Raw genomic sequence first — 15735 nt, forward strand, 5'->3', positions numbered from 1 at the left:
GTTTGGTGTCTGTGTCAGCCTCGTTTTAAATTTATTGACATCGAGGTTTTTGTAAAGAGGAAGAGAAGGGAAGGACCACTGGCCTAACTTCGCAAAGGAAAGAAGGCTGATTTGCTGAAACAGTTCTGCTCAAAATGGTGGTAGGTGGTTTAAATAACTTTCTTGTGTTGAATTGAAAGCAGGCAATCCTACCTGATGTAGGATTTTTTGGTGTTTTGGCTCGCAGAACATGAAAATTCAGTTCTCTATGAGTTGTTACAGTTTTTACCATACATTTCAAGTCAGGGTCATTTGACCAGTTGATCAAGCGATAAATCAGCGATCCAAATATCCAATTCGCTGGGACTCTACATATTGAAGCAAACCTCCACCTGCTTGTTTTTTCTCCTTTCAATAAACGGAATTGGACCCTTCAGGCAAGAAAGGTTCTGCTGGGATCTCTGAAAATGGAAATAATCTTCATTTTTCATATTGTCACACCGTTTTCAAATAGCCAGTCAGTAGGGTAGGATTCTGCACAGTACCTTATGACTGCAAAGTCACTGAGAACTGCAAGGCACAGTGTAGTTTTTATAAGTGTTGCCTATCTTGTTTTAATCTACCTAACTTTCAAAACAATTTTCTCAAAGTCACTTTTCACATATCCAAGCCAGACTTGTGGAGTAGGGGTGGTAACTCCCCATGTTCAATGCAGCCAAAGATTAAAGTGAAATTATTTGTAGGGTTGGGGGGGGGGTCATATTTAGCAATTAAACAACTTTCTACCTCTAAATTTTCTTTCAGCTAGGAAATTTTCAAATTTTAGGTCTTCCACCAAAATCTTATTATCAAATGCCAGGCATGCAAGATAGCAGTCCCTCTCAGCTCATAAAGAATTTCGTTGAGAGGAATCTACCCTTGTTAATGTGATAATCAAGCACTCCTTACAGCCCTGATATGAAGCCAGCAGTAACTGCAACTGATTTGAAGTCAGCAGTAAAAGTTAATATGTTGCCCCTGTTAGTTTGGATCCCCCTTTCCTCCCAATACATTGCCCCTGTTAGTTTTCATCAGTTGATCTCTTTTTATCAGTATTTCAATGCAGAAAACTATCTATGTGAATACATATCATGTTATTTTTAATGTTTAAATGCTTTCCATTTGTTTTTTAGTTGGTGTTGGTACTAGGTGATCTTCATATTCCACACAGAAAAAGTGGCTTGCCTCCAAAATTCAAAAAGCTTCTTGTAAGTATAAATTCAAAATTTCTAAAATAAATCCTAATTGAATTTGTTGCTTGGAAAGAATATTTAGTTGATAAAGTTTCTATCTTGTTTGTACGTTGTCCCATTCTTTGTGTTTTTTGCATCTATGGTGCCTTGTGTGTTGTTCAAATGAAGGATCACGTTTTTTGGAATTTCTACTGTGCCAAATCTGGTGATAGGTATCATTTTTTTCAAATTTGTCAATAAATAAATAGCCAATGAAATTATGTGTTGTGATTTAAAACTTTGGCACACCCAATACAAAATTTATGGTGGTCTTAACAAGCAGGACAGCATAAAGTTGATGTAAATAAGATAAGAATTGGTGAAATCTTACTCATCTTTTTAGAATGACAAGCAAAGCAAACAAACATTAATATATATAACAAATGTTTATATCTAAATCTTGAACCATCTTACTAACAAAGCCATTGAAAATATTGGTTCTGATGAAGTCCCGCATGCCGGGGCAAAATATTAGCCATTGCTGATTTCTGTGTTTGTCGTTGTTTATTCTCATCGCATTGTGGTGTTCCCTATATACTACTATTGAAAATATTGATGGGTCTTCTCACCAGGCCTCATTATGATAGCTTCACAGGCATAGAAACCCAGGTACCTCTTTACTCACCTTTTAGAAATAGAGGTAGGTTGTCTCTTAATAGATCATGGAAGTGCGGGTCTCTCTGTAAAGATTTTAGCAAGTGCGCGGCTGGTCGCATGCCTCAAAGCAAAATTTTTCATCCAGGCATTCAATTAATAATTTCTTGTTTAAAATGTATGGAAAAGCGGTAATATCAATACTATTGATGTTACAGCTTTTCCGTGTGATTTTTTAGGCTTTGTGGTATCAAAGTATTATAAAGCTTTTTTCTTTCAAACGTTATAGAAACCAAAAAAGGAAACTTCTGTTATTTTGATCCAAACATAAATTAAAAGTATTAATGTAATGAACAAGCAAAACACTAGACTGAGGAGGAGTTATGGTCTGTGATGCAGGATAGTGATTCCCTAAAGGCGAATGCTGTAATTATAAGATGATTCCTGGGCAACAAGTCAAAGTTTCTGGTCAAAAAGTAGTCTTTGGAAATGGCGGAGGTGCGTGATATTGTTAATCTTTTGGAAGAAGGTAGGTGACAAAATGTGCACCTTGTCTCGCCTAGGTGCATGCCAAGGAGCAGAGGCGTAATCAGGCACCTCAAACTGTGAGGCCTGGAGGTTCGCCTTTTTTCTTTACATACACCCCCAACTTTTATTCTTCTTCCTTGGTCTATTGATGGATTTTAAGAACTTGAAAGTGATTCATTGATTTTGCTTATATTACACTGGTATGTTAGGTCTATGGTACCTTGACACCACCTATTGGAAGAAAAACAATGCTTTCTTGCATTGATAATAAGTTCAGCCTATATGTTTTTGTCATCTCAGGTACCAGGAAAAATTCAACATATTCTCTGCACTGGCAATCTGTGTACAAAAGAGTCTTATGATTACCTAAAGACTTTAGCAAGTGATGTGCATGTTGTGCGTGGTGACTTTGATGAGGTAATATAGAATTTTCTTTTAAAGTTAAGCACATAATAGTTGTTTTTTGTTTCAGAAACAGAAACTGATTATATTTTTAGATCTCGACTCACTTTTTGCAGGAGTCAATATTGTAGTATTGCAGTATTAAATACTTGCTAAGTTATTACTAGGAGATACATCACTTTGTGACATCCAGCATCTGAAATATATTGGACACATCACCCGCCAAGATAAAAGTTCACTTCAAAAGAAGTTCCTCTTTAATGAAACAGCCAATAAATCCCCTAATCATTGGAAAAAGTTATCAGAGTTGACTATGCTGGATGATAGCCAACTGAGGAGAATAATGATGAAACACAAATATTTTTTGCATCTTCTGACAAATTTGTCAGACTAATTAAGGCACACCTGATGAGAGTAAAAATCTCCAATAGGCAACTGTGCTGATGGGTGACTTACCAGACTAAATTTCTTATCTTTAACATTTATAAAAAGGCAATGCAATATTAACTATGAAGCTATTAATGATTAATCTATGCAATTGTTTTTCTTTAAATTTTCTGTTCGAAACAGCTAGGAAAGGTTCAGTGTGTTGAATTTTTTCCTTTGAGTTTTAGTTTTTCATCATACAAAAGTTTATAAAATTCAGCTGAAATTTTAATAATCCAATCTCATTTCATTTCAGAATTTATTATATCCAGAACAAAAAGTTGTGACTGTTGGACAGTTCAAAATTGGGTTGTGCCATGGTCATCAAATTGTCCCATGGGGAGATCCAGAGAGTTTATCTATGGTATTCAACTATTCTTAGTAATGCCATTTGTCAACCAGGAAAAGATGTGCAGTGACAACAAATTCCTTCTAATACTTGTGATACTTCTTGTGATGCTTGTTATATTGCTCAGCACTTAAATACATGCAACTTAGCATGTCCCAATGATTGCATGTGCTTTCAATCAGATGTAACTGGATGACTTTCAAGCATCTTAAATATATGCTGGCTGCCAACATTTTTCTCGTTTTTTGTTTTTCATGGCAACAATTTTTTTCAATTCAGTTGTTCTGCTTACAAATGGTTTTCTTTTTTAATTGCTAGTTTTTATCTGGCCTTTTTGAACTTTCAGGTTCAAAGGCAACTTGATGTAGATATTCTTATAACAGGGCAAACACACAAGGTAAATTGTATTAGTTATTGTTATGAAAGCCTCAAATTGACAAAAATGTAAAGCCTTCTTTTACCTAAATAGCTTTGTTCTTCGCCGGCTTTTCTTATTTTATATAATGTTAACCTAGAAGTCTTTGGTTTTAGCTATCAAAGCTCTGAGAAAAGTTAAAATCAATTCTCTTTGCCTTTGGTTGTGACATACATTAAATAGGATTTGTGAAGGTAAAGTTTGAATTTTGACAAAAAACTATTAACTGTATATTTTCACTGGCAGTTTGAGGCTTATGAACATGAAGGGAAGTTTTATATCAACCCAGGGTCAGCCACAGGTGCATACCACCCACTTGAAATGTAAGTACCAATGGTTTTTGAGTCACTTCACCTGTTGAATGAAATTATTGTAGTCTTTCTTTGCTTAATATTTTTATCTATTGTCAATTTTAATTTCTTGATATATGGGTGTTATTAGATTTTAGCAGTTCTATGATGATCAACCATCTAAATTGTTGTGAATAACCTTGAAGTATTTTCCATTGCTAATTACCTTCAGTCCTGTCTTGGTCGGCTTGCTGTGGTCAAAATTACAGAGATATGTCAATGTTAGAGATTTTAGACACTTGTTATGTTAGGCCAATTTTAGGACAAAAAAGTAAGCACAATCAAAGAATGCTTGTAAGTAGTCTATTGCTAACAGAATGGGTCCTTGTTTTAACGATTGTCGCACCCTAGCTCCGTATCCCTCTAACTGAAATTAAAATTTTTATATCTTCCAAGTTTGTGATGTCACTAGACACGCCTAATTCTAAATCAACTTCCACCGATATATGCAATAAACCACGAGAAAGACATTCCATTGGATTCCAATTTAAGCTAAACCTCCTTGTAAAAAATATATGACACCAGACCAGAGTTGTCCGTTTTAAGGATATTTCAGATGTCTGGATGTTGCTTTGACAAGGCTTTTGTCAAGTGTGGTTATTTTGGGGTGCCCAAGTAATTGCTTTCCTATTGTTTTGAGCCGTCTGTTATTTTGTTTTGTCTGTTATTGCGGATATTCAAGAACAGGCTTTTACTATATGCCTTGGTTATAGAACCAAATGCAGCAACTCAACCCTCTCGAGCTGCAGTTTGTTAAATCATATGTTTATCCCTTTCCAGGAGTATTGTTCCTTCCTTCGTGCTGATGGATATCCAATCAACCACAGTTGTTACATATGTTTACCAGCTTCGTGCAGATGACGTCAAAGTCGACAGAATTGAATACAAGAAATGATATGCGCACTTTGTTTATTTCGTAAATGGCAGATGAATCTTATTTGAGACTTTTGCAGGATATGATAGGTGCACGTTTCTGAATGGAATCGTAAAATTTTGTATATTGATTTAAGTTTCATCTGTGGTAGTAATTAATTTTATATTTCATTACATTGAAATGTTCTCGAGTCTGTCAAAGTATTGGCATAATGAGAAAATGTGGCATTTGGGTCGTTCAAAATGGTACGAGGAACACACCAGTTTCAAAGTCCTGATCTTTGCTGCAAAATATTGACCAATTTCTTCCTTGCTGTCAAAATCACATGGGTTGAATTGTTATATGATTTTCATGCTCTCTCAAGTAATTGTAAACACTGAATTTTTCCTTTTGTTATTATTTGGTTTATCGACGATTATTATTGCATATTTCAATCCATCAATTAATCCTATTTTCACTGGATCTTTTAATCAATTCTTTATTTGATCTTACATGAAAACTTTCAGAATTCGGATGATTTCAAATATAGTCTTAAAACTTCGAAAATAAGATAAAGATAGAAAGTAAGTTCTGTTTTCCAAGATTGATTTCTTAGACTTAGAAATGAAGGAAACTTTCAAAATACTTTTTGCGCCTCTAACTGCGAGTGGCAAACAGTTTTTTTAGTAAACGCCTATTCAATGGTCATTGCGGTATTTTTGTGATAATGTCAACAAACAAATATGACAAAGACAGTAAACAAAGCGATAAAAAACAGTTTTATTACTTCAAATCCTTTGTTTTAAGATAATAATTTAAAGGAATAGAGTTAAATTATACTCTAGCAAATAAAAACAGGATTTATGAGGCTCTACATAACAAGCTTGACAACAATAAATTAATATATACATGGTAAAACAAATTTGATATTCATAAGACTCGCATATCCAGCATCTGCCTCTTAAAATCTATCGATCTTCACTGTATCTAAAATGATAACAAGTTGTCAGTTTTAACCCTATCATTACTAGAAAGTAGAATGAATGCTAATAACTATGAAATGCTCCCTTGTAGAAAACTTAATGCAATGCTAGCTCGAGCTCTGCGAAAGAGCACAAATGTGGACAATCCTGTTTGCTGAGCAATTCTAAAGAGAACCAAGAAGAGCAACACGTGTACCTATTGAACATTATTGAACATCATTACATCATGCTTAAATAAGGATGCATGTTAACATCAGCCATTGTTCTTCTGTTGCCAAGAAATTGAACACGATGCTCAATTTCGATCAACTTAGATCGAGAAGCAATGCACAAAAATTGTAATTGTTAAATTGTCATCGAACGTAAGTAGGCAATTTATACCTCAAGCATTCGCCATATATCAGGGCTCATGAAAGTAAGAAAAATTTACCGTTGTGCTGGAGCTTTTTTTCAGACAAATCATGAAGACCAAACCATAAACGGTTTTACTTAAATTCCATTTCTGAGAAACTTTTATTCAAAAGACACACGGAAATTTTTGAGGAAGAGAAATGGGACAAAATTCAACGGAAGAAAGACTGAGGCGTTTTCTGAAATCTAAGTTTCGATGAAGCCATTTGTTTGGCATCTTAATGTTTATAAAATTTTCCAAGATTTCTATTTTGATGATATCTTTTTTGACAATTATTGTGCCAAGATACTTGTAACAGCTAAATATCTTTGCAACAATTGTTTTACATTCTCTTTATCTATGACCATGACAACAAACCAAAACTCAGATTTTGGGATAGTTGAAGCCAACCTTCTGATAGAAGATGGTACCTGATGATGATAACCCTTTTCAAAACTATCTACCAACTTTCTCAAATTTGTTCCAAAAAATAACCTTTTCATTTCCTTTGTAAGAAAGATTTTCCCTTCCCTAGATTCTTGTACTTTTCCTTTAGGGATCATAAACTTAAAATTTTTATATCGAAGAGGCCTTCTGTTCACACGATGACGCTTGAATCCGATACGCTCTGTATCGTCTTTTTTTATTTCTCTTTGAAGTACTTCATGAAAGAACATTCCAAAGGCTGACTTACCAGCATTTTTTACATGTTCGCATACACTGTGATCCCAACCACTGACAGTTTCCAAGTTTCCTTATCTTGCTGCACAGCCAGGAATCAAATCTGTCTTTACACCCTGCGTGGTAACATATTTTGTATCCCATATGCAGCACTTTGTATTCTTATCAAATTCTAAGTACATCAAATACAGAAAATTTCAACCAAATCATACACAATTTAATTTAGTATAGTTGCTCTTTTTCAAATGTTTCTCTATAATCCGCTTTTGGGGAAAAGGGCTTTGACAAAACTCTTTCAGGGACGACGGAGAGGGGGCGCGGGAGTCAAACGCCCCTGCCCCTGTTGATTTTTGATAGGAGGGGCAAGAGGGCCAAAGTGCCCTTTTCATTAGAATGCTCTTAAAGCGGCCATTTTGTAATTACCAAAGAGATTCATATGAAATTCTGACTGCAATGCCTTATTCATGACGACATTTCTCAAAACATGTTAATATTATTCTTTATGCTAGCCAATTTTCAAGATACCTTTAGAAGATTGAAATAAAATGGCAGGTTCGGAAGAATTAGCAGAAGCTGGGAAAAATCTTTCAAATGCCTTTTTAACTCAAGCCCCCCCTCCCCCCCCCTTGCACCTTGGTCGTCCCAGCGTCTCTGCTCTAAGTACAGTTTCTTTTTTTCGTAATCTCGAATTGTTTCATTCGCAACACAACATCGCTGTTGTATTTAATCTCAAACAGCTATAAATCCGAGATTATTGATCAACGTGCCTCTTTTTACCGATCTTTTCAAACACAACAAGCTAGAGCCTGCAAATCGAAGACTCACCACAAGGCACTTGACAAGTGATAGGGCACTGTCTTCTGAACTCGGCGCTTGTACACATGTCTTTTCTGGCTCTACATTCCATTGTGTCCATATCCTCGCATGCTAGGTAACAAATAAAGATAGTTATGTCAACTAAAAGGACCTATTCACACTGCAAGGCATCTACATGTTTTATGAAATTATTTACGCATGTCGAAAATCATCTTGAACTTTTGCAATGTAGCACGATTGAGACACAATTCGAGATTTCTTGACGAGCCTACTCTTTCTAGCCGATAGATTGCTGTTTTAAAAATTAGTTGTCAGGAAAAAACATTTTTTCATCGATCTATGTAATCGTGAATGACAAGCAGGCAGCCATTTTCCCCGAAAATTGGAATCTAGCTTTTGAATTCGTTCGAACCTCCTGCTGTTTTTTTCTGGACATAATTTTGCGATAACTAGATAAATTTTCCCAGTAATATAAAATTCCAGAAAGCCTCTTTCCGTCCAAAAGTGTGATAAGGACGATGCAAAGCGAACTTGCTTGTAAAATACGGTGATATATTGATTTCGTGACGTCATAATGTTATGTTTTGTACACAAATGTCCCAAGAACTTGTTTAATAATCGTCCCGACCACTGACCTGGGCAGCCTGCTCCTGTCGGACCCCTCGCTATTGTTCTGTTGTCCCAGCAGCATCCGTACGTCGTGGTGAATATCTGACAAGGTGCCTCGTCGATTTTATCTGCGAAAACGTGAATTCAAAGCAAAATTCACTCCAAAATTTAAAACTGCTTACACCGTCATGTTTAGGTCATGGGCTAAATAAAAACAAGTTGGTAAAAAAGGAGACAGTTTCTCCTGGTAATAAATGCTGAACTAGTCGAGAATGATGGATGTAATCATTGAAAAGGTGACGTCTGAAACTTTTCAGAGTTTGGGGAAAGATAGGGAGTGGCACCAATTCGTAGAAAAAAGGATACTTGTGAAAGAGTATTTTTTTAAAAAAGCATGTTTCTTTATTTGAAAAAAGAATTTTTCCAAAAGCTAGGGTTACCTGCTTCTGGCTCATCCTTAGTTGTGACGTCACTGCATTCAACGGAAAAGCCTACGTTCCTATAAGTAAGTCTAGGTTCAAGCCTATCAGCCATTTATGGATTTGCTAAGACGACTATTCACACCCAATCCCCGCAAAACCGATTCTTGGACCCATCCCTGGTTCATTCTTAAGACAGAATCCCATTGAGACTATTATTGCAAACAGGAGAACATAAGAAACCCATAGCGAATATCCTCAAGGGTGGCAATGTTCTGTTACAATGCTGCCCGCCCATTATTTAATCAGTAAGCTACTTGCAATTGTTAATCTCATGCATACTCTCAAGAGGCCAATCCTTTATATTGAATTATGCAGATGAACTCAACAGGACGTATCAGAATTGTATCCTCTTGAGAAATTTCCCATTGTCTCAACTATTCTCATAAGTAAAATTGGCTGTCTTGACCTAATTTTCTCACGATCTTCGCCACCAATATTGCATTACTATGTTCAGTTTTTGTACAGAAATCGTCATTGGTTTACGATGAAGGTTGGTCAAACCTTTAGCCAATTCTTTGCAAATAACTCTTGGAGTATGTTAATTAACCTATCATCAAGCTGAATTCTATAACAAGATGTAAATAATATTCTTGCTATTCCCACAAAATATCAACCCGCTCTTTCATTCAGTAGCGAACTCTCAGATGGGTGTTCAAGCAAATCAGCTTTATAATAAATACACTGGCAATCCCTTTGATGGGAGGGGATGGTATTGGTATACAAGCGCCTACCCTGGGTACCAGAGCCACATAAATTGCAGAGCAGAAATAGAAGATAGGAGTGGAGCAGCGGAGGAGCCTCTGTCTCAGAAGAAGACGCTCCTCTGCTTCTCTGCTTGGAATTCTGTTTTCGCGCTCGAAATTCTGGGGATCTGGTACCCAGGACAATAAGTGCCCTATAGAGTGGCATTTCCTCTATATTTGGGACTAATTTTCCAACCCCATCTGCCCACATTCCCAAATTTCTTTATCGTTAATCAGTCTGCTCGACTAAAAGCCTATATCTGTTCACAACCTTAAATCTACCACTAAGTTTGAAATTTCTACTGCTTATAAATTTTTTTCAATTTCATTCACAGTCGAGCCGTCATTAGAAGAGAGAATGTCAAAGCTTTGGTCTTTCTCGTCCATTCAAGCCAACGCATTATTTCACAATCCAACTTTCTTATAACTAAATATAATATTGTCCTTGCAACTAGCGTTTTGTTAACCCTATCCAACATTGTAAAAAAATTGTAGTTCAGAAGCTGTACATCCAAAAACTATCAAATACTGTTTTTGAATTAAGAGCACCATAAGATCGCTTTAGCCACAAAGACTTTGTTGGGATTTTCCATTCATGCCAGCGCATTTAATATAGCACTGCAGCACATGCTTTTAGCAAAGAGATTTGTTTTTTCTTCTTGTTAATTCATAGAGTTGCTTGGGTAATTAATGTTTGTGTAGGTATCCGTAATAGACTTGGTTAACGAAGTGTTGGGCTGACTCAGGCTAATAATGGGCTGACTCAAGCTATTCATCGGTCTAAACAAACAGCTTAACGACATTTATTAATCCGTATATGCATTTTAAAGTTATTCATAAAAAATCTTTGACGTAAAATTCGTATCCGGTTTTTCTAAATGCTGATTGGTAGACATATTTAGTTGCGTAGACTAAAAGTATATAAAACGTCTGGTTGGTTGTAAGGTAAGAAGCGATAGAAACGGCGATAGAGAGATAGGTAATCAGTACCGAGGTGTATAATGAAGAAGGATTGGATACAACTGTTGTGTTTCCTTTAGTGTTCTCTAGGCACTTTAACATTAAATCTCTGAACCAGCAGATAGTTCTGGTATTGGTACACTAGATAATTTCCACATACTTGCCCAAATTTGGCTAATTAAAGGGTATATTCTATGTTCTGGAAAACAATAGCTGAAAAATTTCAGTGCGGAAACTCTGTCCAATGATAGTATGCTTAATATTGTACTTTGCTGCTACTAAGGGACATCTGTGAAAATTCAATATCAACATAAGAATCAGACAAAACTTTTTCCTGTTGGCTGTTTCCTGGTAATTGGAGGTCGATTCAAGGGAAATAAACTTACTTTTCATAAGCACATTGTTCCCAATCTCATCAACATTCAGGTTTCGCTCGAAGTTATCTGAAAAAATAAAATACCTGAGATAAGTTGATGTTGTAAGTGAAATGGTATTCAGGATTCTTTCAAATAGACTTAGAAGGTAGACAAAGAACGCTTTCCTTCTTTTGGGTAGATCAGGCCTGTTAACCAGAACCTAATTTCAAACTTTCAAAATCTAAATCTACGTAATTATTTCCGATTGTCAAAATCATTATAATGATACACAACGGATACAAAACTTCAACTTTAACCGTTATTTTTGCAAAAACAATCTTTGATTGCTTTTTGTAAGTTATTTCATCATATATGGAAACTCCAAGTTGGCTTTTAAGGCCTACAATACATTTACCGTTGATTTTTTTCAATTTAATGGCAAACCCCACAGCCTTCAAAGAATAAACAATATTCTGTGGATCTTTCTAAATATGTGTCTTTAGTACCTTTTTAGAAGGTGTTCCAAAATTTATTTACCGTAAGTATAGAGCAGTTTGTAAAGCTAAAATACCCGCTAAGTAAGATTTTTAAATTTAAAAAATTGGTACTGGCCAGGAAAACTACAGCCAGGCATTTATTAAAGCTCTGCCATGGAAATATCTGAAAAGAATAAGTCAGACAACTATTATATTTTTCTCATGAACCGATTTTAAAACAACTGGGCAAGGGAACTTTGTGCTAAACAGCACCAAAAAGAGTGTAACATATTGTAAGAAGATTTAGGATTATTGAAAAGATATCATAGAAGCGAGATTTGCCTTTAAGTTGCCTGGTCATGCAACTGAAGATCGATTCATTGAAGTAAGTTGCTGCCATAAACTTCTAGAGCCATGTTCTAGAGCTAGCAATTTGAAACAAAGTTTATAGGGAAATTTTAAAGATAACTTTGTTCCATTTCCATCATTATTATGCTAAAAGATATGTTTTCGATGATTGACAAACTTCAATCCTTTATTTTCTGTTTCTCTTTTTGCTTACTCTATTTTGAACTGTAAAATATTTTAAACAGATTCAAAAATCAAGCTTGCTTTTTTTGGCTTTTTCAGGATTTCAAAACGTATTGTCTTGAATGATTAATCCTCTATTGCGTTAAACCTAATGCGATTTCCTGGAAAGTTAAAGCTAATTTTCAAAGCGATGGCAGAAAAAGATATTGAATTTCAAAATAGTACCTTGATTTGAAAAAGGGAGATTGTGCAATAAATCTTATGAAATTTTAGTATCAAAAGAATTATGTTTTGGTTTTTTGTGAGGAAAGCAGGTGAAATCATTTGAATGCATGATAAATTTTGGCATTGCAATAACTGATTGCTCTTTGCATCCGACTTCCTTCACACTTCCAAGGCCTTGCTTTTTTCAAACAAAACTGCTTGCTTTTAATTTCAGAAACACACAATATCGCCGACATATTCTTATCAAGAATACACGATTTTTATACTATTTTATAAGAAAGTCATGATTGGTTCTTCAAAAGGTCAAGAAAGCTCATAGATTGCCGTGCAAGAGTGAAATGTCTCGGTCTGTGACAATTGCATGGCTTGTTCAGTTCTGTTTGTTGGGCTTTCTTTGCATGACCAATTGTACCCTGTTGGTTAGGTTTTCTTCATTATGACGTTGAAGTTATGAAGTTGAGGGTTGTTTGGAGAAATATAGCATATTTATAGTATTTCATCACCCAGTATTGTAAACCTTTTTCAGTTTTACGTTAAGAAAGTGCCAAGAAAATATTAGTGCTGAAATTAGTAAATATTTAAGAAAGTCTGAAGGCTGGGCTGAAAAAATATTCTTATGAAGAACGTGCATTTCATCAATGCGTTTGAGTTCGCATAACCAAACCTTGCTAAATACTTTGATAACAGTCTGAGGCCATAATCACGAACCTGTATAGCAACCGTAATTATTTCATAATTAGATTAATCTTAGATGTTAATCAATCAAATGTTAATTTTAGATTTAAAAAGTTTTTCGAAAGAGTAGGGGTGTCAGACACCTTTACTTTGGCACAGCCCAACCTACGACTGGCAGCAACGTCAGTTCTCTGCTTTTAAGACGTTCCGCTTTGTAGACGTTATCATTTTGTGCCTGCTAAAAAGTCGTCAACATAGAAAAGATGATGCAACGACAGTTTGACACAATTCGTTGAGTTCACGAGCTTCTGGCGACACGAATGCTTCTGAATAAAACCTAGTGTTGGAGAGGACGTCGCTAATAGAAACTGACAAAGCCCCGCCAAGCGATGCCTTCTTTCGTCAACCTAATGCTACTTAACTCTGGAGACAAAGCGCTCCTTTCACTTTTACAATTAACATTAAAAAGAATGCCTCGTCATCATGAATTTACAAGTTCGAGAAAACATTCGCATGAAACTGTTGTTAATTGAAACATATTACCAAAATTACTTTGTTATTAGTCAATGAGATTGTATTAGAAAGTAACCACTCCTTTCTTACGCGGAGTATAAGTTTTATCTCGATTGAATCTTTATCTTTTACAATATCCTGTTTGTCAATTATCGAGCCTATGACATTGATCAAAGCGGATTTTCTCCAATCGGGTATGGAGACCGCCCCTAACATTTAATCTGCAGTTAACATGAGAGTCTCATTTAAAAGCCAACAAATGATAATGGCAAAACGCAACCTATCGAAACCGGAGTTAACCTATCGTAACAGGGCGAAACATATTGTAACGGAGCGTAACGTAGCCTATCATAATGGAACGTAAACTGTAGCGAAGAAAAGGTAACTTATCGTAACAAAACGTTGTGTAATCTATCGTTATAAAACGTGTCATAGCGTAACTGATAAAGAATCTGCTTGACGATATCCTATTTGCGAACAAGGACATGTATGTAGCCCTATTCTGATTTCATATCTGGTTGAATGTTCTTACAAAGAAATACAATATTTTAAAAGAAACTCGAGGGAGTCATTTGCACACATTAAAGCTCACCCTTGGAGTTGAATCGCAGTTGGAATTGTCTTTCCCAAACATGTTGTGAAAATGGAAAATAAAGTACTCGTAGATTATCCTTTATAGAAAAATGTTTTGAATAAGGTCAAAGATTAAATTGCATTTAAAACTTCCATGTATTAGGCAATTTTTCATACGTAGAATTGATCTTTTGAAATTAAACTTATTGAAATTTTTGCTAATCCAAATTTAACGATTTCGTTACTGTCTGACGAAGAATTTCCCATACGGCATTGTTAAACTTACTTTGTACGAAGTTTCCTTGTCTTTCAGAAGCATCATCGATGAAATACCCATGACTGATTTCCAATGCACAGAAGACAAGGAGAGCAAACAACACATTGCCATCAACCAACATCTTGGCTTCAACCTTTGTCTAGAAATGCAGCCGTGAAATGATTTTGAAAACCTGTGCGCGGTATTTGTATCTGCGGTGCAAATAACTTAAATATTTTAGAGATGCCCAAGTGTCGTGGGTGGGAGGTCTTTATGTTTTCTTTCCCGGTCGCCTTGATTCCAAGCCAAAGCAACTGCCAGTAATTTATTCGGAATTACCTTCTTTCCTGTGACTGTGAACAAGATTACTTTCTCAAGTCAAAGGGCAACATGCTTCTCCACGTTTTAAAACTATGGAACTACGTCGGGTTTTGAGAACTTCCTGGATTTTTTGACAGTCATTTATCAGTCACAAGTTTAGCTTGTTAAGGCTCTTGCCAAGAGGATTAAGAATGATATGATATTTTTTTAGTGTCCAAGCACTATTTTGATGACAGTAAGGCATCGGAACTCATTTTGCTTAGCTTCTTAAAACTCTAAATACTTGCCAAGAATAAAATAACTATAAATCTCTTGGCAACTGCTGGCTGTCTAAGCAGAGTCTTGATGACAGCAAGACATCAGAACTGATTGGCTCAGCTTCTTAAAAATCTAAAAGTGTGTCAAGAATGCAACAAAACCACACATCACGGGAATTTCTCGGATTTTGAGAATGATTCCGATGACATCGAAGGAAATCTTTGGCTTAACTTCTTGAGAATTCATTAGTTGCAGTAACTCACAAGAAATGAAAAGCTGCAGTATCTGGACGGCCTGAGAAGGCTTTTACTTGATAAAATGCGTTGAGTTGCTTGCTTGTGATTTGTATATACCTTTGAAAAGAACCTTAAACAATTCAAAATGATGATAGCAAATGTGAAGCAAAATGGCTGACATGACAATCTTAACGATGATGAAATCTGAGAAAAATCTCTGTGAAAATGTTTGCCACCAACGTTATATATAAAAAATATATGCTTTACTTTTAATTTAGATTACTGTTTACCAATCAGTTTTAAAGTACTGATTGCCATTTATACGGATCTTTATTGCCTGATAATGGTATTAGAGGTATGTATCCGTGAGCTGCAACTTGAAAATTTTCTGTATCACACATCAAAATGTATGATTACTCTCGTATGCAAAACTGAAACTTTCTTGCAAATAACCAAAAAGCCGAATACTGATGGTCAAAACAA

General features: G+C 35.5%; 2 protein-coding genes across 2 annotated transcripts; one reads left to right on the top strand and one right to left on the bottom strand.

Annotated features, from left to right (window-relative positions):
* Positions 1–2: 2 nt before the first annotated feature.
* LOC135684024 (vacuolar protein sorting-associated protein 29) lies at positions 3–5329 on the top strand. Its single transcript, XM_065199470.2, has 7 exons — positions 3–140; positions 1152–1226; positions 2673–2789; positions 3457–3564; positions 3896–3946; positions 4211–4287; positions 5095–5329. The coding sequence occupies exons 1-7, from the start codon at positions 135–137 to the stop codon at positions 5207–5209; spliced, it is 549 nt and encodes a 182-aa protein (XP_065055542.1). The 5' UTR covers positions 3–134; the 3' UTR covers positions 5210–5329.
* LOC135684025 (uncharacterized) lies at positions 5275–15232 on the bottom strand. The gene is made up of 6 exons (XM_065199471.2): positions 14468–15232; positions 11219–11275; positions 8674–8775; positions 8048–8149; positions 7236–7338; positions 5275–6154 (listed from the first exon to the last, which is right to left on the bottom strand). Coding segments are annotated over exons 1-6 (477 nt in total). The 5' UTR covers positions 14580–15232; the 3' UTR covers positions 5275–6153.
* Between the last annotated feature and the right edge of the window lie 503 nt (positions 15233–15735).

The sequence above is a fragment of the Rhopilema esculentum genome, chromosome 7 (genome assembly GCF_057945365.1).
Source record: "Rhopilema esculentum isolate cy_ngs chromosome 7, ASM5794536v1, whole genome shotgun sequence".
In the NCBI taxonomy this organism is placed as follows: domain Eukaryota; kingdom Metazoa; phylum Cnidaria; class Scyphozoa; order Rhizostomeae; family Rhizostomatidae; genus Rhopilema; species Rhopilema esculentum.